Source organism: Geotrypetes seraphini, chromosome 9 (assembly GCF_902459505.1).
Source record: "Geotrypetes seraphini chromosome 9, aGeoSer1.1, whole genome shotgun sequence".
Lineage (NCBI taxonomy): Eukaryota > Metazoa > Chordata > Amphibia > Gymnophiona > Dermophiidae > Geotrypetes > Geotrypetes seraphini.
Genome location: NC_047092.1, coordinates 82,918,589 through 82,944,329, shown reverse-complemented (window position 1 = coordinate 82,944,329; position 25,741 = coordinate 82,918,589). Strand labels below are relative to the sequence as shown.

The 25,741-nt window shown below is 47.5% G+C and overlaps 1 protein-coding gene across 8 annotated transcripts in view; it reads right to left on the bottom strand.

The window, feature by feature from the left end:
* Nucleotides 1–25,741, bottom strand: part of CREB3L2 (cAMP responsive element binding protein 3 like 2) — a 316,327-nt gene that overhangs the window by 5,105 nt on the left and 285,481 nt on the right. For all 8 annotated transcript variants that reach the window (XM_033958250.1, XM_033958248.1, XM_033958247.1 and 5 more), the window contains exons 9-11: nucleotides 25,179–25,272; nucleotides 12,259–12,385; nucleotides 11,947–12,175 (exon numbers count right to left, since the gene is read on the bottom strand). In XM_033958250.1, the coding sequence (XP_033814141.1) occupies nucleotides 11,947–12,175; nucleotides 12,259–12,385; nucleotides 25,179–25,272 (450 nt within the window). The remainder of the gene's footprint in view (nucleotides 1–11,946; nucleotides 12,176–12,258; nucleotides 12,386–25,178; nucleotides 25,273–25,741) is intronic.

Below are 25,741 nucleotides of genomic sequence, written 5' to 3'. Positions count from 1 at the left end.
TTCGGGAAAATAGGAATGTGGAGATACGCCTGTCAGATCCAGGGAGGCTAGAAACTTCCCCGGTGCCACCAATGCTATCACTGAGCACACCATCTCCATGCGGAATCGAGGCACTTTCAGGGCTGCATTGACCGCCTTGAGGTCCAGAAATGGTCTCCAATCATCAGATTCTTTATTTGGAATGATGAAGTATAACGAGTATCTCCCAGAGACCAAGTCTTACTCCAGCACTGGTTTGATTGCTGCAATATCCAAAAGTCTGCAGACTGTGGCCTGCACCTGAACTACCTTCTCGGAGCGGCAAGCAGGGGAATCCAGAAAATACTCGGAAGCCATCTCTGAGAACCTCCAGAACCCAGCAGTCAGAAATGATGGCCTTCCATTCCGCCAGAAAGGCCGACAACTATACCCCGATGTGTGGAAGAGGCAATAACGGCCTGGTGTCAGAACTGTTTCTTAGTGGAAGATGCCGGCAAACTTGACACTGAATGCTGATGGCGAGACCCGCTGAAGCACGGTCTGGCAGACAAAGAGGACCACTGTCCTATGGAAGGACCTGAGTATGGATGAGAACACTGGAAGGGATGAAAATTAAAACGCCCATAACTCCTAGAAGGATGGGACCTGCTCCCAGGCAACACCTTGAGTTTATAATCCTCCACACTGGCCATATGGTCATCCAGGCCCTGGCTGAACAGGAGCTGACCCTTGAAGGGCAACCAGCTCAAAGTCCCTCCTTGAGGGCCGCAATCCAGTCGGGTTTTCAGGATTTCCTCAATGAATATGCATGAGATCTATGTGCATGCACTGCTTTCAATGCATATTCATTGGGGAAATCCTGAAAACCCGACTGGATTGCAGCCCTCGAGGAGGGACTTTGAGATCCCTGCTTTAGATGATAAACCACTAAATCACTGCTGAATCCAGAGCACTTTGTGAGCCAAAACAGCATAGGAGTCAAGTTTGGCGAAAATTTTCAATATGTCGTACAAGGCATTAGCCATGTAATCCGCTTTGGAGATGAGAAAATCTAAATCACGAAGCACCACAGTGTCAGGATCATGGTGCAGCTTGGAATGGCATGCCCGAGCTACATAAGAGGCGACCGATGCCGCTCTAACACCAGTCGTGGCCAAATCAAATAGCTTAAGGCTGAAATCCATGCATCAGTCCTGGACATCCTTCAGGATCCCTCCCCCCTCCCCCCCCATTGCTGGGGAGAGATGTGTACTTGGTGACCTGCTTCACCAAATAATCCACCTTTGTGGAAGTAAAGCGCTTGTTAAAACTATCCGCCATGGAATAAAATTGCACCATGGCTCAAGCACATTTTAAGGGACCCTCCGGAGTCTTCCAAATATCTGTAAGAATCTGAACAAGGTCAAGATGATCAGGAAAAGAGGCAAATTGTGGGAACATTCAGTAGTTCTGTCTGCAGCTTCAATACCTGCAGAGGTACAGAGATTAAATCCACAAGATGTGTGGGTTTGAAGAATCTGCGTACAGTGGGGTCTTCCCCCCAAATCACAGGCTCTGCACAGGTCTGGATCCTGGAGATCCGCCAGATTTGCCACATCCGTGGCTGCCACAGAGCTGCCCTGAGAAAGCAGAGGAATTAAGAGAATGTCTGGCGCAACTGTGGGCATAGCTGTCTTATTCCCCGTTACTCCTGCAGAAAAGCAAGACAACAGACCCTGGTTCCTCTTAGCAGGAGTCCCTGAGATCAGCACAATGGCCAGTGGAAGGGAAACAGGCAGAGACTTTTTAACATCGATCCAGAACGACGGCCACAGCACAGAAATTCCTAAAAAGAAATTACAAAGGGATGAGACTCATGATGGGGAAAAAGATTAAGAAGAGGATAAGCACTGTAAAAACTCTAGAGCAAGCATGGTCCTTTTTAAGGACACAGTCACCGAGGCGCAAAATCTATATATACCGCGTATCAACAAGGAATCCAAGAGGAAAAAGAACAAGGAACTGGCGTGGCTCAATGTAGCAGTGAAGGAAGCGATCAGAGACAAGAAGACTTCATTTAGAAATGGAAAAAGTCAAAAACGGACAAAAACTGGAAAAAACACAAACATCAAAGCAAGTGCTATAAGGCGGTAAGAGGGGCCAAAAGAGACTACGAGGAAATAATAGCCAAGGAGGCAAAAAACTTCAAGCCATTCTTTTGATAAATCAAGGGGAAATGACCTGCGAAGGAAGCGGTGGGGCCGTTGGATGACCATGGAATAAAGGGAGTGCTAAAGGAGGACAAAGCCATCACCAACAAACTGGACACATTTTTTGCATTTGTATTTACCGAAGAGAATATACACAACATACCAGAAGCCGACAGGCTATATGCAGGAAATGAAGACGGGAAACTGACAGGTCAGCCTAGAAGAGGTATGCAGGCAGATTGATAGGCTTAAAAATCCATCCAAAGGTAATCATGGAACTGGTCTAACAAATAGCTGAACTGGTCTAACAAATAGTTGAACTGGTCTAACAAATAGTCAATCTGTTGATCAAATCAGGAAGGATTCCGGAAGATTGGAAAGTGGCGAATGCTACACCGATCTTCAAGTAAGGTTCGAGGGGAAACTACAGACCAGTGAGTCTGACCTCAGTACCTGGAAAGATGGTAGAGGTACTGATAAAGGACCGCATAATTGATCACCCTGACGGACACAATCTGATGAGAACCATCCAGCACGGCTTCAGCAAAGGAAGATCTTGCTTGACGAACTTACTGTACTTCTTCGAGGGAGTAAACAGGCAGATAGACAAGGGTGACCCTGTTGACATTGTATATCTGGATTTTCAGAAGGCATTCGACAAGGTCCCGCATGAACAACTACTTCGCAAAATTGCGAGCAATGGAATCGAAGGTAAAATATTCACGTGGATTAAAAACTGGTTGGTGGATAGGAAACCGAGAATGGGGGTAAATGGACAATAATTGGACTTGAAAAGTGTCACGAGTGGAGTGCCTCACATCAATTGCTGCCACCATGGTCCCCAGAACCTGGAGGTACTGCCATGCCATTAGGACTGGAATTGGTCATAATGTCTCTGATAATCTGTCAAAGCTTCTCCTGATGGGAGACAGGCATGAACACTTTTTCTGTCCCATGTGAAATCGAACTCCCAAGAATTCTAGATCAGTGTTTCTCAACTTCTTCAAGCCAAGTACTCCCTAAGCCTAACAAATACCAACCGAGTACCGTTGCCCAAGCTCTGTCTCAGACCCACCCAAGCTTCGTCCCTGACTCCACCCCCATAATAATAGTACTAACTGTAATGCAATTTCTTCCATCCATTTTTCATATACACACAGTATAATTTTATTAATACATAATGGTAACCACAAAATTTATAAACACAAAGTAGAGAAAATGTTAATTATCATTTATATACGTTTTTGCTTCCTAGAGGTCAAGGCAGATGACTTTAAAATATGAAATGTCATCTCAGAAACAACTATAAAAAATAGACAAATATAGTGCAAAATATAGACTGCTGATAGAAATTCTCAAAACTAACACATTTTGATCATAAATTGAAAATAAAATAATTTTTCCTACCTTTGTTGTCTTATGATTTCATGAGACTCTGGTTGAACTTCCTTCTAACTGTGTATCCAATATTTCTTTCTTTCTTTCTGCTTCCTGCACACTTCCTCTCCTCTGGACCTCATGCCCTTTCTCAACCAACGTCTCTCTCTGCCCCTCCATCAGTCCAAGTTTTCTTCCTCTCAACTCCACCCCCATTGCCAACATGTCTCCCTCTCTCTCTCACTGTCCTTCTCTCATTCTCTCATGAGGAAAGAGAGAGAGATCCAGGGTGCATTTCTCCCACTCCCTCTACCGCCACATCCAACATTTCTCCCTCCTTTCCACCAGTCCAACATATTTCTCTCTGCCTCCTGCACGCTTCCTCTCCTACAGACCTCATGCCCTTCTTCAACCAACCTCTCTCTCTGTCCCTTCAATGAGTCCAACTTTTCTTCCTCTCTCCTCCACCCCTAATGGCAACAAATCTCCTTCTCCCTCTCTCTCACTGTCCACCTGTCTTGAGAGATCCAGGCATCTCTCCCATTGCCTCTACTGTCACATCCAACATTTCTTCTTCTCTCATCCCCCAGATCATGTGCAGCATTTTTCACCCAGCCCCATTTCTCTTATCACCCCTCTGCAGCACCATGCCACACATCTCTCCCTCTATTACTATGTCCAGCATTCCTCCTCCTGTCCTTCCCTTCAGTCTGTTCCCTCTCCACCACCATATCCAACATTTCTCTTCTCATCCTTCTCACCCCATGAATCTCTACCTCTTTCTCTCTATGCCCATTTTTTTTTCTTCCTTTGCCTCTCACTCACACACTGATGCCCAACAATTCTCCCTTTCTATTCCATCCCTCCTGTCCCAAGTTAGTGTCCCCTTCCTCCCTCTCTCCCTTCCTTCCTTCTGTATTCCATGGTCATCCCCCCTTCCTTCTGTGTCGAGTTCGTGCCCCCTCCCTGCCTTCCAGCCATTGTCCAAGAATCGTACCCCGCCAATGTCCCAATACGCTCCTTCTCCCACCCCCCCACTCCTTTCTCCCTTTGTCCTCTTACTTGTTCAAACCGCACTGCTCCTTCTGCCTTCAGTGGCTTGTTCAGGGGATGCGCAAAAGGCGATTCACACGCTGCACGTGGCTGACTCACAAGCCTTACCGCCAACGTCAGCCCGTGTCCCCCAACAAGCCTTACTAGTCTTACCTCCCCCGCCCGCTGCCGTGTCCCCCAACAAGCCGCTTAAGGCAGAATGAGCGAAGAGGTAACTGGGAACACCCCTCCCACACCTGGAAGGCTTTCCTCTGATGTCAGAGGGAAGCCCTGTGGGTCGGTTTCGGGAGGGAACCCTGGCAGCGAATGGGGTGGGAAGCAAGGAGTGACCCCTGGCGGCTTCAATGGACGGGCAGGGAGGGAGAGAGGGAGAACAGGGATCTCCGGCAACAGCTGGGCTGCAAGAAGGGATCCTTGGCAGTGGTTGCGGCTTCACTAGGTGGGTAGGGAATATCCTCTGTGGTGGCCTTGCCGCATACCTCCTACAAGCGGCCCGCATACCTCCTAAGGGTATGTGTACTGTGTGTTGAGAAACACTGTTCTAGATCCTGAGTCAGCTCGAAGTGACTCTTCTTGAAGCTGATCACCCAGCCCAGGCTCTCCAGCAACTGCACCACTTCATGAACAGCCTGACACCCCTTGGACTGCGAGGAACCTCTGATCAATCAATCATCCAGATACGGGTGAACCAGGACATCTAGGGTATGAAGATGGGCCGCCAACACCACTTCGGTGAAGGTACTGGGTCCCATTGCCAACTCAAAGGGCATCGCAGCAAACTGGAAATGTTCACCCAAGACACTGAACCTCAGATATCTCTGGCGGCCCAGAAAAATAGGAATGTGGAGATACGCCTCCATCAGATTCAGGGAGGCTAGAAACTCCCCCAGCGCCACCGATGCTATCAGTGAGCGCACCGCCTCCATGCGGAAGTGATGCACTTTCAGTGTTGCATTAACCGGCTTGCGGTCCAGAATTAGTCTCCAATCGTCAGAGCCTTTCTCTGGAACAATGAAGTATATATTAAGTATCTCCCAGAGCCCAAGTCTCGCTTTGGAATGGATTCTATGGCCGCAATATCGAGTAATCTGCACACTGTGGCCTGTACCCAAACCACCTTCTCATAGCAATCTGCCAGGGAATCCAGAAAATACTCGGTCAGAGGACAGAGAAACTCCAGTCTCTAGCCATCCCTGAGAATCTCCAAGACCCAGTGGTCGGAGGTAATGTCCTGCCATTCTGCCAGAAAAGCCAACTATCGCCCCCCTATGTGGGGAGGGGTTGAATGGGTAGGTAGAGAGACACTAGCCTTGCATCAAAACTGGGTCTTGGCAGGATCCGCTGGACAATTCCCTGTGGACAGCTGATGTCGAGAACTGCTGAAGCGCAGGCTGGTGGACGAAGAGGACCTCTGGCTCGCGGAAGGGCCCAAGTAGGAACGAGAGCACCTAAAGGGTTGAAAATTAAGATGCCCCAGATCCCATTCTTCTAGAGGTTTATTTGCAGGCAGCAACTTGGGCCTGAAATCATACACACTGGTCATAAGGTCATCCAGAAGAATCATCAGATCACTGCTGGATCCTCCTGTGAGCCGAAATGGAATAGGTGGAAAGCTTAGAAAAGACTTTCAAGATGTCATACAAGGTATCAGCCATATAATCCACTCCCAAGATTATAAAATCCAAGTCATGAAGCACCACAGCGTCAGTATCATGGCAGAGCTTGGAATGGCATGCTCTCGCCACGAAAGAGGACGATGCTGCCTTAACACCAGCGACCACTGAATCAGACACTTGAGGACAAAATCCACTTGTCAGTCCTGAACATACTTCAGGACTACATCTTTGTCACTGGTGAGAGAAGAGCGCTTGGTGACCTGTGCCACAGAGGAATCCACTTTCAGGGAAGCAAAGCGCTTGTTAAAGGTATCTGCCATGGGCTAAAGCTGTGCCATGGCATAAGTGCATTTCAAAGAACCCTCAAGAGTCTCCCAAATATCTGTAAAAATCTGAACGAGGTCAGGATGATCAGGAAAAGAGGCAGATTGTGGCCTCTGGTCATTTATGAGGGAATATTCTGCACTGACAGGCTGCTCAGACTGCAGCTTTAATTCCTGCAGAGATTCAGAGATCAAATCCACAAGACGCGTGTGCTTGAAAAATCTGTGCACAGTGGGATCCTTCCTCAAATCCATGACATCCTGCCCTGGGGAGGTCATCTATGTGGTTTTCTTTCAAAAATGAAGCTGGCAAATATAAAAAAATAACTTTAAAATCAAATCTGAAAAAATCCAAGATGGCCACAGAGGGCCTATTTTAATTAAAAATAGCCTAGGAAAACCACAGAGAACCCTCAAAAACGGCAATTTTAGGGGGATAAGGCATACAGGGAAACCATTAAAAAAAACCTTTTTAAAGACCTTCCAAAATCTGATTCAAGCTGTCAGCTGAAACATGTGCTGACAGGAAAACACTGCAGACAGAACTTAAACAGCTCACAGGGAGATCCTCTGTCTCAACTTGCAGGAAAGCTGAACTTTGAATCTTCTGACTGAACCACTGGCCTGATGTCCATGGTTGGTCACCTCCGGCACCCTTGGACACGCCACGCAGCATGCCTAGCAGAGGATGCAGTTTGGTCCCAATCCCGGCATTCCTCCACGGAACCATGCAGCCTGTGCTCAACCCACTAGCGGACGAGCCTGGGGTGAGCTAGCTCCCAAGAGAATAGTCCCTGATCTGATGTGCAGGCTGTCCAGAGGGCTTAGTGACAAGCAAGGAACTAAACTAAACCTTAGGTTTGTATACCGCGCCATCTCCGCAAGCGTAGAGCTCGGCACGGTTTATAGAATTAGGATAGAAAGGAACTCCAGAAAAAAGAAGGGTAATAGGAAAGGAACTAAGAGGGTAGAGAGGGGTCAAGGTACCAGAGAGCGGGAGGTGTTAGATTTTTGAAAAGAGCCAAGTTTTCAGGTGTTTGCGGAAGAGTTGGAGGGAGTTTGAATTTCTGAGCGGGGAGGTAAGGTTGTTCCAGAGTTCTGTGATTCTAAAGGGGAGAGATGTTCCTAGTTTTCCTGTGCGGGATATACCTTTTGTAGTAGGGAATGATAGTTTCAGTTTTTGGGAGGATCTGGAGGAGTTAGGGTTTGAGGAGTTCCAAAGGAGTGGAATAACGGGAGGAAGGATGCCGTGTAGGATCTTGAACGCTAAGCAGGCACATTTAAAGAGGATTCTGGAATGTACTGGAAGCCAGTGAAGCTTGGACAGAAGTGGAGAGACGTGGTCGAACTTGCCTCTTGCGAAAATGAGCTTAGCCGCGGCATTCTGAATTAGCTGAAGTCTATAGAGGTTTTTCTTAGTTAGGCTTATAAGGATGGAGTTGCAATAATCCAGTCTAGAGAGGATGGTGGATTGAACAAGGTTGGCGAAGTGAGAATGATGAAAGCAGGATCTCACTTTCCTCAGCATATGAAGGTTAAAGAAGCATTTTTTTATCAAGGGGTTGAGGTGGTCATTGAAGGAGAGAGAAGAGTCTATGATGATGCCCAGGATTTTGCTTGAAAATTCAAGATGAAGAGTGGGGCCGGAAGATAGTGGGATGGAGGTGGGTAAATGATCTAATATTGGGTCAAGCCAAAGTAATTTTGTTTTGGACTCGTTTAGTTTCATTTGTACAGATTGGGCCCAGGATTGGAGGTTCAATATACATGCGGATATGTTTCCAGCAAGGTTAGTGAGGTTCGAGTCGGTCTCGAGGAGGATGAGGATGTCGTCGGCATAGGTGTAGAGAGTTTCAAGGGGGGAGAGCTGGAGGAGTTTCAGAGAGGAAATGTAGATGTTGAAAAGGATAGGAGAGAGGGGTGAGCCTTGCGGGACTCCACATATCGGCTTCCAGGGGGAGGATGAGGTACCGTTTATGTTAACGGTGTAGGAACGGGAACGTAGGAATTTCAAGAACCAGTCTAGGACTATGGAGCTTATGCCTATTTCGGAGAGTTGGAAGATTAGGATATCATGATGGACGATGTCGAAAGCTGCGGAGAGGTCGAATTGTAGAAGCACAGCGAATTTGTTGCGAGAATGGAGTTGTTGCACTTTAGAAATTAGTGAGGCCAATAGGGATTTGGTGCTGAAGTTGGGTCTGAAGCCGAATTGGTGGGGTAGGAGAATAGAGAATCTTTCTAGATAGGATATGATATGATAGTGGATATGATAGATTCTAACATCTTGGTTAGGAGAGGGATATTTGCTATTGGACGGTAATTGGATGGTATGAAGGGGTGAAGGTCGGTCTTTTTCAGTAGGGGAGTCAGAGCAATGTGTCCCATTTCGGAGGAGAAAAGGCCCGATGATAGGGCAGAGTTTATAAGATTGGTGAGGGAAGCGATGGCCTGTGTAGAGATATTCTCAAATAAGTAGGAGGGGAAAGGGTCCAAGGTACACACTTGCAAGTTTTTAGTTTGAGGCAGAGTTTGAAAACTTGTGATTCGGAGACAAGCTCAAAGACAGTCCAGGTTCTGTCGGCTGGAATGGGATTAGAGACAGGTAGGGTAGGGTTGGGGTCAATAGAAGCCAGGGAATTGTAGGAGATTGTAGGCGGGAAGGAACATCTTAGGGTGGTAACCTTTTCATTGAAGAATTTTGCTAGGGTGTCAGCTGACAGAGACGAGGGGAACAGGGATGGATCCTTTTTTGTAGTTAAGGAGCGCCAGATGTTAAACAACGCAGAGATCTGGTTGTTGGATTTAGAGATCTTATCTCCAATGAAGTTCTTCCTGGCTTTTTTTAGTGTTGAATTGTAAAGTTTGATATTGACCCTCCAGGCTTGTCTGTCTGAAGGGGATTTAGAGTTTTTCCATTTGCGCTCCAAAGCGCGACATTTCTGTTTCAATTCTCTGTGAAGTGGGAGATACCAGGGGGCCTTTCGGGGGTAGGAAATTGTTTTAGTGGATATTGGAGCAAGGAAATGGTAGGTGGATTCAGAAAGGGAGATCCAGTTGTGCCAGTAGGATTCGGGATCTGTATGCTTAGGTTTGGAGGAGAGTTGATTGAGGAATTTGGACCAGAAAAGATTGCTCGAAGTTTTTTTGCGGAAGGTTATGAAATGGGAGGAGCGGGATGGGGATTCAAGGTGTGACATGAAGATGGGGAGACAGGTAGCCCCTAAGAAGTGGTCAGACCAAGGGACTTGTTCCCAACGAGTGTCGTCTGTTGAAGTTTTGAAGGCAGTAAGATCAAGGAAAGTGGTGAAGTCTTGTGTGTGTCCCTTTTCGTGAGTTGGAGAGGGGGTAGGTGGGGGGAAACCTAGAGAGGTAAGGAAGTTGTTAAATTCAATCGTGTCCTTTCTGGTGGTATCGTCAAGGTGGAGATTAATATCACCAACAATTATTTTCCCAGCAAAAGTCTGCAATCTCCCAGTCGGAGCTGTTCCCACAGGGAACCTCTGTAGCACGAGGGCAAAAACCACAAAGACTGAAATAAAACACAAGCAGAAAAGACAAGCTCCTACAGCCTAGCTTGTAGGAAGAAAGACCGATGTTCACAGGGACAGTGATGAGGTAAGTGGGGGAGGGGGTTTAAGCCTCTGAAGTTTGAGACTTCCTTCAAAGTCTTGGCGAGTATACAAAAATAACCCACTGGTCCCGGAATAAAGTGGGATTGTACAAAAATTTATTTTATTTATTTTAAAAAGTATTACCATGTTTTACTTCAATAAGTGTCTCCTAGTCTTTGTACTTTTTGAAAGAGTAAACAATCAATTTACATTTACTCATTCTACTCCACTCAGTGTTTTGCAGACCTCTATCATATTCTTCCTCAGATGAAAAGCCTTAACCTCTTACACGTTTCCTTTTATGAGAAGGGTTCCATTCCCTTAATCATTTTGGTCACCCTTCTTTGAAACTTTCTAATTTCTCTATATCTTTCCTGAAAGATAGAAACCAGAATCACCCATAATACTCAAGGTGAGGCATAACTATGGGGTAGTACAGAGTTTTTATAATATTCTTTGTCTTATTTTCTATCCTGACATCAACTTGTGACTTGGCCTTCTATATACTTGTTCCCCCTACAATAGAATTCCCTCCACAAATATCTCCATTGTGAGGCTTCATTACCAAAGTTTAAGGCTGATCTTACTTTTTCTAGTAGGCATTTATTAAAGAATAAGCTGTGCCTCTAAATTTGGTGAAACAAATGGTGTTGGGTAATGTGTATCATTTGCTTTTTTTCTATATTATAATGATTGTACATCATTTTGAGATTTATCTATCTATCTCCTAAATAATAAAACCCTAGCTGCGCATGCGCACTCTTAACTGCGTGCTTCCGTGATCCGTAGGTCTGTGGCCACAGGAGCGCGCATGCGCGAGTCCCCAGCTTTACTTCTTCCCAGCACCTACCTACACTCGCCGGCAGGATTGGCCGCCAGCGCTGGACTCCCTGCTCTCCACAATATTCGGATCCTCTCACCAGCCGCACAGCATCAGAGAAGGCTTCCGATGCTGGCAGAGATCGAGAGGAGCCACGGTGACACCTCGCGGGGCAGGAAGGGAAGCGCCGACAAAACACTCCAGCCGCTATGTTCTTCGCGGTCCCGACTCCAAACCTACTGATTCCAGCAGTGTCTGCAGCACTGTACACACGCTGCTTCGGGGCCTTCTACTGCCCTGATTTGCTCTGCCGCGTCTCTGATGATGTCATCAGGGACGTGCCAGAGTAAATCAGGGCAGTAGAAGGCCCCGAAGCAGCATGTGTAGAGTGCTGCACACGCTGCTGGAATCGGCAGGTTGTTGGGAGTCGGGACCGGGGGAAGGGAAGGGGAGGAAGGGAAACGCTACTGCTGCACAGGGAAGTAGTGTGGGGGGAAGGAATGCTGCTGCTATGGCTGCTGCAAAGGGAAGTGGGGGGGGAACGAAATGCTGCTGTACAAGGAAGTAGGGTGGGGGGAAATGCTACTGCACAGGGACATGGAGGGGGAGGTAATGCTGCTGTGGCTGCTGCACAGGGAAGTGGGGGGGAAAGAAAGACAGACAGTGGGAGGAAGGCAGACAGAAAGAAAAGAAGAAAGACACAGGGGCAGGGAGAGACATAGAAAGACAGACAGACAAAGGGGGCCAGGGAGAGAGACAGACAGAAACAAAGACAGCGGGAGGGAGAAAGAGATAAAAATAAATAAAGACAAACAGACATATATTCTAGTACCCGTTAATGTAACGGGCTAAAATACTAGTTTATATATATTTTGAATTCTGGTATAGCAAGACTAGCAATAAACAAGCATGCCTGTACTGTGTACTTACATTCTACCACAACTCATGCATCCTGCACAACATTCCTAATCTCACCTAAGTTGCTGCAGATCTAGAAGTACTGATTTCTGTACTCCTGTTTCATTTGGTGTTGTGACATATGAGCCTTCAGCATGGGCCCTGCTTTTGGAATCCAGTGCTACTGCATACAAGGAGCGATCTGTCTGTGGGTCCCAGGAATTGTACTGCTCTGTGGAGATGCTCTCTCTATGCTGTTCCTTTAGGACATGGGACTCCTCAAAGATTAATAAGTTTCTTGACCGTACTACAAAGAAACAAAACAATCAGCATATGAGAGACATAGTTTGGCTTACCTTGCAGGCTTTGACCAATATGTGACTTGCTTACCAACTGAGGCAGCATAGGATTCAGATGAAGAATGAGGGTCTGGCAACACAGTCTTTGTGGCAGAGGGATACGGTCCATAATTGTTAGAGCAGCTGCTAAAAATAACAGCAAAACACAAGATCGCCACCTGGGAAAGACAAGAAAACAAAGATCAGTCTAATGCAGCAAAGGAATATTTTCCGCAGATTAGTTACTTTTGTTTTTCGAGGGAGAAGGGAATAGGCCTGGCAGTTTTTTCTTGCTCCTCTGGGCTTCCAGTTCAATCAGAATTGGGATTATGAGCCTTCGTTTTCCATTACCTGTGGACATTTCTCTTGTTTTGGAGAATATACACTAAATATTCTAGTTTGTTTTTTTTCTTCATGAACTCGCTGAAATCAAATTATGTTCTTCCAAAATCTTAGTATGCAAAGAGGTGTTATGTGCGCAGGTTATATTTGGCCACCCTTGTACTGCAACTGTGGTGCCATGCAGAAGCCCCCAAAATCCATTATACACATGGTTACTGTTTGAAATATCCAATGCTAAGCAAGGAGCATTGCCTGTCAAAGTATACCTCACCCCTTTTCTATGCCACTGAAAGAAATGGTCATGTCAGGATATACCTATTCTCTCCTCTCTGACAGAAAAATGACCGAGCAAGGCAACACTGCAGTAACAGGGCATACCATCAGTTCCTGAATGTATATCATCCCACCTTCTAAGCCATAGAAGACCCCTACCACCCTCCAGAATGTGCACTCATACTCCCAGATTTTCATGGACAGCAAGAAAAGCAGTGCCTTACTGTCTACTCTACACTGACGGGCACAGATATGCGCATATCATCACCATCACTTATCGTATATACTTGAATATAAATCAACCCGAATATAAGTCAAGACCCCAATTTTCCCCCCAAAATGGAGGAAAATGGTTGACTCAAATATAAGTCAGGCAGCTTAATATTCAAGGGCCCTGCCCTATCAGATTCTGCATCCAGCCCCCTTCTCTCCTTCCCGTCAGCCACTGCACTCAGCCTCCTTCCTTCCTTCCCTCCCTCCCCTGTCAGGCACAGCACACTGCCCTCTTCCCTCCCATTGAAGAAGTAGTTCGGGATTTAGAAAAGTTCATCGAGAAGGCATACAGGGAGGCCGTGGAGAATCACCAGCAACAGTGGAACTGCCAAGATACATCTACAGTGAGTAAGGACCACCTGGAGGACAACCACAAGGAAGAAACGGGTGACACAGCAGCGAGACCTGGAAGCAGCAGAGGGAACCCACAGGAAGACGAGTCCGGTGCAAGCCAACACCAGGATGAGGGAAGATGGAAGTGCGCAGAGGCCACGGACCTTCGGCTGGAAAGACAAGAGAAGATAGAGAGGACAGCGATCGTTGTGGAGGACTCCATCATTAGACAAGTCGACAGGATTGGCTGGTGACTTGCCTACCCGGAGCCAAGATAGAAGATATAGTGAGCCGCATCGACAGGATCATCAACAGCGTGAAAGAGGAAGATATAGCAGTGGTGCTCCACGTGGGGACAAACAACATGAGCAACAGGAACTACAGCAATCCTCTTCTTCCTACCCTCCTTATGTACTTCCCTTTAATGTACTTTTTCTTTAAAAATTGTATTTCCTCCCCTCTTTCCTATTGTTTCCCGTGGTTTTAAAAAGCAATTACCCATGTAGGTCTGATTAATGTATTATGTATAAGTGATTTCTCTAAAATCATATTTTTATCTTTTGTACAACGCTTTGTTATTTGGAAAAGCGTTCAATCAAATAATATGAATAAACTTGAAACTTGGCAGAGAAGGACTGAAGGAATAGTTCCAGATGCTAGGAGAGAAGCTGAAGACCAGAACGCTGAGGGTAGCGTTCTCAGAGATCCTCCCGGTACCCAGGGCCGATGAGAAGGGCGGACGGAGCTGCAACCACTCAACGCGTGGATGAGGCGCTGTGAAGAAGAAGGATTCCACTTCATGCACAACTGGACGACGTTCTGGGGGAAGAGCAAGCTATACGGAACGAGGCTACTTCCAAGCAACATCAAGAGAGAAATTGAGAAGTTTTTAAACTAGGAAGAGGAGGGAAAGCCGACAGTCGACCAAGAGTCGATGATTCAGGAAATGGTATAACCAAAAGATACCGTGCAGGAAGATAGTGGGGAAGACTCACTGGATTATAGGAAAGACAGAAATCCTGACTGATCAAAAGGGACACAAGAGGGAAGGAAATGCAAGAAAGTAACAGGCCGCAAACTCAAGTATATGTATACGAACGCAAGGAGCCTAAGGAATAAGATGGGGGAGTTGGAAGCTATGGCAGAAAAAGATAACCTTAACATCATCGGCATCACGGAAATATGGTGGAATGAGGAATACGTCTGGAACACTTTGCTACCGGGATACAAGCTATACCGCGGAGACAGAGTAGGTCAAAAAGGTGGTGGTATTGCCCTATACATCAAAGAGGGAATTGAGTCTATCTGAGAGAACACGCCGGAAATGAAAAATAGAGTCTCTATGGGCCAAAATTTCCAGAATAAATGGAATGGAAACGAAGACTGGCATCTACTACCGACCCCCAGGGCAGTCCAAAGAAACTGATGGAGAAATGACGGAGGAGATTAAATGCAACTGCAAGGGAGGCAACGCAGTTATCATAGGCGACTTCAATCCAGGGATAGACTGGAATCTAGGCATCTCCGACTGCGGTAGGGAGACCAAGTTCCTGGATGCAGTGGCGTACCAAAGAGGGGGCGGGGGGGGAGGTCCGCCCCAGGTGCAAGCCCTGAGGGGGTGCTCCCGGTCCAGTTCCCCCCCTGCGTCTGGTTCAGCCCCCAACGTCCAGGTGTCGCGTCTGGATTCCCTCCCCCCCGGCACCATTTACCTGAGGAAACCGCCTGCACAAGATCGCGATGCCAGCGATCTTTGCCTGCTTCGGCTCTATTTCCTCCGCCGCGGTCCCGCCCCTCCTCTGACGTCAGAGGAGGGGCGGGACCGCGGCGGAGGAAATAGAGCCGAAGCAGCACAAAGATCGCTGGCATCGTGATCTTGCTGCAGGCTGTTTCCCCAGGTAAATGGTGCGGGGAGGCTGGGGGGATAAGCAGTCCTTCGTGGTCGTGGTGGTGGGGGCGAGCGGTCCTTCGAGGTGGTGGGGGGCGAATGATCCTACGGGGGGGGGCAGCAGGCCTACAGGGTGGGGCGGGCAGGCAGGCCTTGTGGGGGGGGAGACAGGCCTTCAGGGGGACAGGCCTTCAAGGGGAACAGGCAGGCAGCCTTCGGGGGGGTGCAGGCCTTCGGGGGGGACAGGCAGGCAGGCAGGCCGGCTTCAAGGGGGGTACAGGCCTTCAAGGGGAGGGGATAGGCCTTCAGGTGTGGGATGCAGACCTTTAAGGGGGGGACAGGCCTTCAGGGGAGGGGGGGCCCTGGTGTAGAAGTACACGGAGGGAAGGGGGAGGGGTTCAAAGAGACGTGCATATGCCGGACTTTGGGGGGGGGAAGAAATAATGGGTCTGAAAGTAGAGGAGAGGGAGAGAGATGATGGACCATGGGTTTTAGGGAGGGAAGGAACAGAAAGGGAGAGAAGTTGGACACAAGGGATGGTGTGGAGGGGGTGATAGAGATACTGGTTAGGAGGATAGTTGGGAAAAGAAAGGGAGAGATGGTGGACCCTGGGGTGGTGGGGAAGGAGGGAGAGCTGCTGGATGAAAGGGTAGTTAAGAAAAGGTGGATCTATGGAGGGAGACGAAAAAAAGGTAAGATGCCAGTCATCCGGGGGAGGGAAGGGAAACGGAACGGGAGGACAGAGATGGCAGATGGATGGTTAGCATGGAGAAAGAAGAAAGAAGGAGAACCTGGCAAGCAAGTTATTAGAAGACAACCAGAGCCTTGGACCAACAAGATTTGAAAAATAACCAGACAACAAAAGGTAGAAAAACTAATTTTATTTTCTGTTTTGTGATTACAATATGTCAGATTTGAAATGTGTATCCTGCCAGAGCTGGTGTTAGACCGCAAACGTGAGCTAGGATTAAACAGAGAGAGGAAAAGTCCTTTTTGTTTCTTTATTTTATTTACACCACAGTGCCAGTGTGGTTAGGAGAAGCCAAAGGGGGGTGAAAAAGCTATAAAATAAACCCACCAGGATGTTTGAAAAAAACACCCAATTGGGCATGAAAATCGAATTGATAAACCAATTCAATAGGCTGAATCGAAATTTTTTTTCCTGAATCTGGCAGCACTAGTTTGCGCTACTGTCTTAGACTTTAGGACCTGGGATTGGGGAGAGATGGCATCCTCAGTATTTTATAATGCAAGTGAAACGAGGATTTGGTCAGACTTTTGAAGGGTGTGCAGAAGAAAAATATTGTATAGGCCGGTGACATAAGACAGCAAGATATGGGAACTTTTCTTTCTTCTATTTTTGTGAATGGAAAGGCTGAGGATGTCAGAGAGTTCAGTTAAAATATGTGCTTTATAAGAAAATATAATAATGTGTTTTATAAAGTTTATAGCATTGCTGGCCTTCCCGGTGAGGTGTTCCTAGTGGTGGTGGTGGCAGCGTGTCAATGTGTTGAGAGGAAGAGGTGGTCTGGAAAATTCTGCTGAGCAAACCCCGGGCCCATTTCCACCTCCCAGTTAGTCCACTCCACTCATCTGGTTCATACACTGAGTGGATCTTTGGGTGTTGTTCCTGGGTAGTTGTTTTGGGATCTCTTCCAGTGGTCTGTCAGTATCTCCTTCTGGTCCAAGGAAGGAAACTTTGTTAACCTTAGCATTGACCTACAGAATATGTTTGTAACAGTGCTGCTTGTGTGGCATTAGGTTATGTAGTGATCAAAAGAAAAAACCAGACCTTTGCACATTTTTGCACTATATGGTGGGTGTATGAGGAGATTCACATTTCTTGTACAGCTAAGTCCATGTGAAGTTACCTTGTGCTGTATTTGACATCTAGCAAGGTCTCTGTTTGGAAGGAAAGATCTAAACTTAAAAATGAAGTTATGGTAAAAGCAGATAGTGTAGTTAGTTTTAAGAAAGATTTGGACAAATTCCTGGAGGAAAAGTCCATAGTCTGTTATTAAGACATGGGGGATATGTCTGCTTGCCCTGGATCGGTAGCATGGAATGTTTCTACTCTTTGGGTTTTGACCAGGTATTAGTGACCTGGATTGGCTACTATGAGAATGGGCTACTGGGCATGATGGACCATTAGTCTGACCCAGTTAGGCTATTCTTATGTTATGTTCTCATATGTAGGGGCCTTTGTTTTCACTTCTTATTTTAATGTATTTTTTTTCTGGGAACTTATCAGTGTTTTTTATAATGGGAACAAAAATGGAAGAAAATTAATGTGTGTGGAATGGAGGGGGGGTAACTAATTTCTTCAGCTAAATAATTCAATCCAGACATAGGAGAACTCACGCACCATTCACACACCCTCCAATCAAAAACATCAAAAGAAAAAAACTGTTCGACAACCTCCTAGCCATTCGAGCTGCAACACTCGACCCCCAACTCTACAAACTATTGACCTCAACCACAGACTACAAAACCTTCAAAAAAGAAATAAAAACCCTTCTATTCAAAAAACACATAAAACCGAACTAACACAATCAGAACTGTCCCAAGCATCACCTGCAACTACTCCATATGTACTTCTGATGTCATGACAATTCAGACATAATTTATGGTTATATATATGAGGTTCAATAAAAGAAAATTTTCACTGTCTGTTTCTATTCTGACCATTTATTCCGTTTCATGGTCATTACAAAAAATATTTTTTTACATGGGGGGTGTCAAAAAAATGATGGGCCCCGGGTGCCACATACCCTAGGTACGCCACTGCCTGGATGTTGTAGGTAATTGCTTCCTGGAACAACCTGTCAAGGAAAATACGAGAGGAAATGCAATTCTGGACTTTATTCTTAATGGACTACGAGGACTGGCTCAAGGCGTAGAAGTAGAAGGGACGTTGGGAAGCAGTGATCACAATATGATCCACTTCAACCGGGACACAAGGGCAAAACATCGATCCAGAACGACGGCCACGGCACTGAACTTCCAATATGGAAATAATGAAGCGATGAGACTCATGGTGGGGAAGAAGATTAAGAAGAGGATAAGCACTGTAAAAACACTAGAACAAGCATGGTCCCTTTTTAAGGGCACAGTCAAAATCTCCATATACCGCGTATGAACAAGGGATCCAAGAGGAAAAAGAACAAGGACCAGTGTGGCTCACTGTAGCGATAAAGGAAGCGATCAGAGACAAGAAGACTTTGTTTAAGGAATGGGAAAGGTCAAAAACGGACAAAAACTGGAAAAAGCACAAACATCAAAGCAGGTGCCATAAAGCAGTAAGAGGGGCCAAAAGAGACTACGAGAAAAAAATAGACAAGGAGGCAAAAAACTTCATGCCGTTTTTTCGATATATTATGGAGAAACGACCCGCGAAGGAAGCGGTGGGGCTGCTAGATGACAATGGAATAAAGGGAGTGCTAAAGGAGGACAAAGCCATCGCCGACAAACTAAACACATTTTTTTGCGTCTGTATTTACTGAAGAGGATATATGCAACACACTTGAAGCCGACAGGCTACACGCAGGAAATGAACATGGGAAACTGACAGGGATGACGGTCAGTCTAGAAGAGTTATGCAGGCAGATTCATAGGCTTAAAAACGATAAATCCCTGGGACTGGATGGTATCCATCCAAGCGTAATCAAGGAACTGAAAGGGGCTATAGTGAACTGCTCCAACTAATAGCCAATCTGTCAATCAAATCAGGAAGGATTCCAGAAAACTCGATAGTGACGAATGTTACGCCGATCTTCAAGAAAGGTTCGAGGGGAGAACCGAGAAACTACAGACTGGTTAGTCTGACCTCGGTACCGGGAAAGATGGTAGAGGCGCTGATAACAGACTGCATCATTGATCACCTTGATGGACACAATCTGATGAGGACCAGCCAGCATGGCTTCAGCAAAGGAAGATCTTGCTTGACGAACTTGCTGCACTTCTTCGAGGGAGTAAACAGGCAGATAGACATGGGTGACTCAGTCGACATTGTATATCTGGATTTTCAGAAGGCGTTTGACAAGGTCCCGCATGAAGAGTACTTCAAAAAATTGCGAGCAATGGAATCGAAGGTGAAATACTCACGTGGATTAAAAACTGGTTGGCGGACATCAAACAGAGTGGGAGTAAATGGACAATATTCGGATTGGAAAGGCATCACAAGTGGAGTGCTGCAGGGTTCAGTGCTTGGACCCGTGCTCTTCAACATATTTATAAACAACCTGGAAATTGGTACGACAAGCGAGGTGATTAAATTTGCAGATGATACAAAGTTATTCAGAGTAGTGAGGACGCAGGTTTGTGAAGACCTGCAATGTGACATAAACACGCTCGAGAAATGGCCTGCGACATGGCAAATGTGAAATAATTTTAAGGTGATGCATGTCGGTAAGAAAAATCTTATATACGAATACAGGATGTCCGGTGCAGTACTTGGAGAGACCCTCCAGGAAAGAGACTTGGGAGTACTGGTCGACAAGTCAATGAAGACGTCTGCGCAATGCGTGGCAGCGGTGAAAAGGGCAAACAGAATGCTAGGAATGATTAGGAAGGGGATCACGAACAGAAGGTTATCAAGCTGCTGTACCGGACCCACCTGAATACTGTGCCAGCACTGGGCACCGTACATGAAGAAGGGCAAGGTACTATTTGAGAGGGTCCAAAGAAGAGCGACTAAAATGGTTAAGGGACTGGAGGAGTTGCCATACAGTGAGAGATTAGAGAAACTGGGCCGCTTCTCCCTTGAAAAGAGGAGACTGAGAAGGGACATGATCGAAACATTCAAGATAATGAAGGAAATAGACTCAGTAGATAAAGACAGGTTGTTCACCTTCTCCAAGTTAAAAGGGAATAGATTCCATACAAACAAAAGGAAGTTCTTCTTCACCCAGAGAGTGGTAGAAAACTGAAACGCTCTTCTGGAGGCTGTTATAGGGGAAAACACCTTCCAGGGATTCAAGACAAAGTTAGACAAGTTCCTGCTGAACCAGAACGTACGCAGGTAAGGCTAGACACGCCCTGGTCTTTGACCTAAGGGCCGCCGCGTGAGCGGACTGCTGGGCACGATGAACCACTGGTCTGACCCAGCAGCAGCAATTCTTATGTTCTCCTTCCCTGTTAGGTTCTGCACCCAGCTCCCTTCCCTCCCCTGTCAGGCTCTGCATCCAGCTCTCTTCCCTCCCTCTCTCCCCCCCCTCAGGCACTGCACCCAGCCTTCTTCTCTCCCTCCCTCCCTGTCAGGCTCTGCACCGAACCCCTGTCAGACTCTGCAACCCAGCCCCTTTCCCTCCCAGGCTCTGCACCCTGTCCTCCCTTCGTACCCTGCTCTCCTACCTCCTCTGCTGATCCCTAGTGGTCCAGAGGTGCAGCAGGCAGGAATGAGCTTTCTGTGCTCCTGCCCCGCTGCTAACCCGGTCAGTGGCGGCTGCCACGAGATCCGGTTTCTTCTGTTGCTGAGCGGCAATGAGCAGTAGCAAGCATTGGTGCTACTGCTCAGTGCTGAGCAGCTTCTTGTCTGGCTCTCGTGAATTCCTGTGAAAGGACTGAAAGCGCTGAAAGAAATGGCCCCGGGGAGACTGTGGGTTTTTTTTTTGGTTTTTTTTACTGTACACCGCTTTGATTGCCCATTGTTTGTATTAATTGTACACCGCTTTGATTTGACTTTTTGTTAAAAATGGCGGTATATCAAATAAAATAACTGTAACTGAGACCCGGAGGCAGGAAAAGAAGCCACCCCTTGACCAGGACCGTATCTGCGAAAATCACGCAAACACCCACAAGCAGGTGGGCAAGCATGGTCTTCAGAAAGACGGGGCACCTTAGAGTCCATTAAGGTTTGAACTAACTTGTCCAAATCATCTCCAAACAAGAAAGACCCCCAAAAGGGAAATTTCATCAGCTTAGCCTTATAGATGCCGCATACGCTGACCAAGCCCGGAGCCACAGGGTAAGACGAGCAGCCACCCCAAGAGCCATGGACTTGGCCAACACAAGCAAAAGATCATACATGGCATCAGAGATAAGAAGTACCCATCTCAAGCTTAGCTACTTCCTGTTCCAGCAAGGAACAGTCATCAGACTCCCAGTCCAGGACACGCTCGGCCCCACAGAAAACAAGCCCGAGCCACCAGACCACCACTCAGTGGTGTACCTAGCATATGTGACACCCGGGGCCCATCATTTTTTGACACCCCCCCCACCATCTATAACAAGCCACACGTCACACATGAGTACCTAGGAAAAGGAAGCATCTTACATACTGCAGTGAGCAGTACAACATCAATACAACCATTGTAAAACTAAACAAGCCAGACTAGTTCAGATCAATCCTACACCGTCAATCCTAACAGAAAACCATGTCTTTCGAACACACAGAAAACACCTTTGCCTAGTATGGAATATGTAATCACAAACTAATCCCTCCCCCTTTAACAAAACTGTAGTGTGGATTTTAGCCACGGTGGTAACAGCTCTGACGCTCATAGAATTCTGAGCATCAGAGCTGCTACCACCACGGCTGGCGCTAAAAAACGCTCCACAGTTTTGTAAAAGGGGGGATAAAATAGAAATACATAGACAAAGGTTAAATTGAACCAGTAAGATGCTGGACTCTGCATACAATGCAACACCACAGAAACAGTGACACGTCTCCTAAAGCAATAAATAAATAAAAAAAATTTTTTACCTTTGTCTTCTGTGGTTTCTGCTTTCCTCATCTTCTTGTAACTCTCTTCCTTCCATCCACTGTCTGCCGTCTCACTTTCCCTATATGGCATCTTCTCTCCTTCTATGCCCCTTCCAGAAACTGTATGCCTCCCCCGTCCATCTCTCCTTTCACCCCCATTGGTCTGGCATCTCTCTCTCCTCTCCTTCCCTCTCCCACAGTAAGTTACGTCGGAGGGGGTGGACTCGGCAGACGCAGGGAGTTGTGGCAAAGTCCCGCCAGCGTCTGCAGGTCCACCCCATCCGACATAACTTACTTCTTCCGGAGCAGAGCCGGCAGACGAGTCATCGCGGGACCTTCCTGCACCTCAGCGCGGCTGCTGACTCTGCTGCAGAGAAAGTAAGTCAGAGGTAACGTGACCATTTATTTTTTTCATCAAAAGGGGACATCTATTAATTGACTGTGTATCCTTTCTTTCATTTCTTTCTTTCTGCACTGCCCAACAATTGTCCCTTTCTATTCCCTCCCTCCTTCCTTCCCATGTCCTTAGTGCCCCCAGTGCCTTCCTGTGTCCTTAGTGCCCCCAGTGCCCCTGTCCTGTGTCCTTAGTGCCCCCAGTGCCTCCTTCTCATGTCCTTAGTGCCCCCAGTGCCTCCGTCCTGTGTCCATGGTGCCCCCATTGCCTCCGACCTATGTCCATGGTGCCCCCAGTGCCTCCGTCCTGTGTCCATGGTGCCCCCAGTGCCTCCTTACCATGTCCTTAGTGCCCCCAGTGTCTCCTTCTTATGTCCCCGCACTGCCTTTCAGATTTTGTCCACCCCCAAAGCCAGCCCGCCTGCCTGCCTACCTATCTCCCTCCCTCCCTGCTGCGCTAAAGCCAGCCAGCTTGCCTGCCTACATCCTTCTCTCGCTGTCACGGAAAAAAAAAAAAAAAAAAGCATCTCTCTCCTTCCTTTCCCCCGGTCCGCGCCGCTGCAATCTTACCTCCCCGTTGCTGCTTCTAATCGCCACTGACAATACGTCTTCTTTCCGACGTCAATTCTGACGTCAGAGAGGACGTTCCGGGCCAGCCAGGCAGTGATTGGCTGGCCTGGAATGTTCTCTGGCTGGCTGGCTTTAGCGCGGCAGGGAGGGAGGGAGATATGTAGGCAGGCGGGCAGGCTGGCTTTGGGGGTGGACAAAACCTGGAAGGCAGTGGGGGGACATAAGAAGGAGACACTGGGGGCACTAAGGACACAAGAAGGAGGCACTGGGGGCATAAGACACACTTCAACATAAGACGCACCCTAGATTTAGAGGAGGAAAACAAGTAAAAAAAATATTCTGAACCAAATTCTCCCTGCCAGGCTCTGTACCCAACTCCATACTCCTTGTCAGCACCCTGTCCCCCCTCCCTGCCAGGCTCTGTATCCTGTCCCCCCTCTGGTGGTCTAGTGGTAGGCAGGGGCAGGGCAGGCACGCCTAGTGACAGGCAAGCTGACCCCATACCCCTCACGTACCCTAAATCATCCCCCCATCCCCCCAGTACCTTAAATCATCCCCCTATGTACCCCCAGTACCTTTTTTAATCATACCCCCTGTACTTTTTAAAATCCCTCCTTCCCTCCCTAGACGGCTAACCTGGTATTTTAAACATCTCCTCGACCCCCGGTACCTTGATGCAATCCTGGCGGTCCAGTGCTGCATCGGCAGCCTCCTCTGCTGGACAGCCGCCTAAGCCCCATCTGCCGCGGCAGTAATAGGCAGGTGTGAGCCCCGAGCGCGCCTGCCTGGTCTCGTGCCTTCCAAATGGTGTCAGCTCGGTCCAGCGCTGCATCGGCAGCCTCCCCCATCTGTGCCGGAAGTGAAAGTCAGACGCGAGTCCTGAGCGCGCCTGCCTGGTCCTGCTCGAATGGTGCCATCAACTCCCGCGAGTCTCACGAGAACCAACAGCACCATTTGGGCGGCGGCACAGGACCAGGCAGGCGTGAGCCCCGAGCGCAGACCGGGGGAAAGGAAGGGCAGGAGGACCCGTACCTGGCCGGCTGTGCACCCCCCCAAGCCGTGCACCCGGGGCGGATCTCCCCCTCCACCCCCCCCCCTTGGTACGCCACTGCCACCACACACCACCATCTGGACCGCCAGGGCAGTGACATCAAAATTCTGCTTAAGAAGATTCCAACCTACGCTCCTCAGAGTCTCTTAAAGCTGAGCCACCCTCTACCAGCACCATATGCTATTTTGCGATGGCCGAAACCACCGCGTCCACCACTGGCGACTTCAAGATATCCCTATCCCCCTCCAGGATGGGATACAGGCCAGCCATAGACTGCACAAAATGAAAGGGTGACTGGCACAATATCCCAAATATCCTGATGCATAGGCAAAGAGCGGGAGCCTGAGCGGGGTCCACCATACGCGGGGGCTCCTTCGTGTCCTCCTCGAAGCACAACACTGAGGAAACTTAAAGAATAAGCTGCTGGAGCTCGTCCTGCTATAAAATGTGCACCACAGATGCATCCTCGCCAGCTGGTGGAACTGAAAAACCTCCACCAGCGGCACCTGTTCCCCTCGAGAGGATCCTGGAGGTCCACCAAGGAGTCCAAGTCCTTATCAATTGAAAAACTGCTCCTCATACAAAATATCCTATATCCCAAGGGACCTTCAGCCGCTTGGACGAAAGAGTAGGGGATGGGGTCGAAACCGGCATTGAGGGGGGCCTAACAGTGGTAGACGTGGAGGGAACCCTCCCTTCTGAGACCCCTGGGGCAGAAGCCGGACCACTGGCCACCTGAAGATAAGCCTTGCACAAAGCTAAAACAAAATCAGGGGGAAAAAACTCCCTGGCAGCCCAATGGGACTCACTGCCAAAGCAGTGGACCCAGCAGAAACATGCTTGCTAATCCAATAAAATGTGTTACAGCCTGCAAAGAAACAACTGGCTGGGAATGTTTTGTTGTGCAATTCCAGAGCATTTAAAATTTTTAAAAATGTACTTAATGACTGCAAACAAAAGTTTTGCGTGATAGTTGTTTGAAGACTATGATTTACAGTTGTATCATTAGAACAACAGCATATGTACTGACGCAGGTGGTAGCTGTACCTGATATGTTGATTAAGTCCATTTTCAGATTCATGGTGTAAACCTGGGCATAAAGATTTATGAGTTTGTACTGTGTGATGATCAGGCTCAACCTGCACTCACCATAAGACATGTCTGTGTGCTGGCTGCTTTGTAAGAGCGCAAGACTTTGACTGAGACCAGTGCCTGAAGCCTGTGCAGCTGCTGTAAGAGAGTCCTGTGAAAGAAACCAGTAATGTACAGGTGACTTCAGATGTCATGAATATACACAGCCTTGTCATTTATATTCAGGGATTTTAAGTATAAATGATAAATAGATTTAAAAACTTCAATGCAAAAACAAGGTGTTTACTGCACCACTGCCACTTCCCCTAGTGCTCTTACTTCTGGCATACCTTGGCTTGACTTCCTGCTGTACCTTTTTAAGCACTGGGAGAATGCAGGCATATTCACTAACTAACTAATACTTTACCCGAGTTATGCCAAGTTTGAGAACCAAAGTATTACACAATATACACTTTTCCCTCCGTATTCACGGTTTCAGCAATCGTGGTTTCGATTATTCGATTATTATTTAGCTTGCTGGCTCCTCTCCCCAAATTACATCAGCTTGCATAGAGAAATCACTGATTCCAAGTGTTTACAGAGAAAATTGCCGATTCCCAGCGCTTTCTTCACCGTGTTTT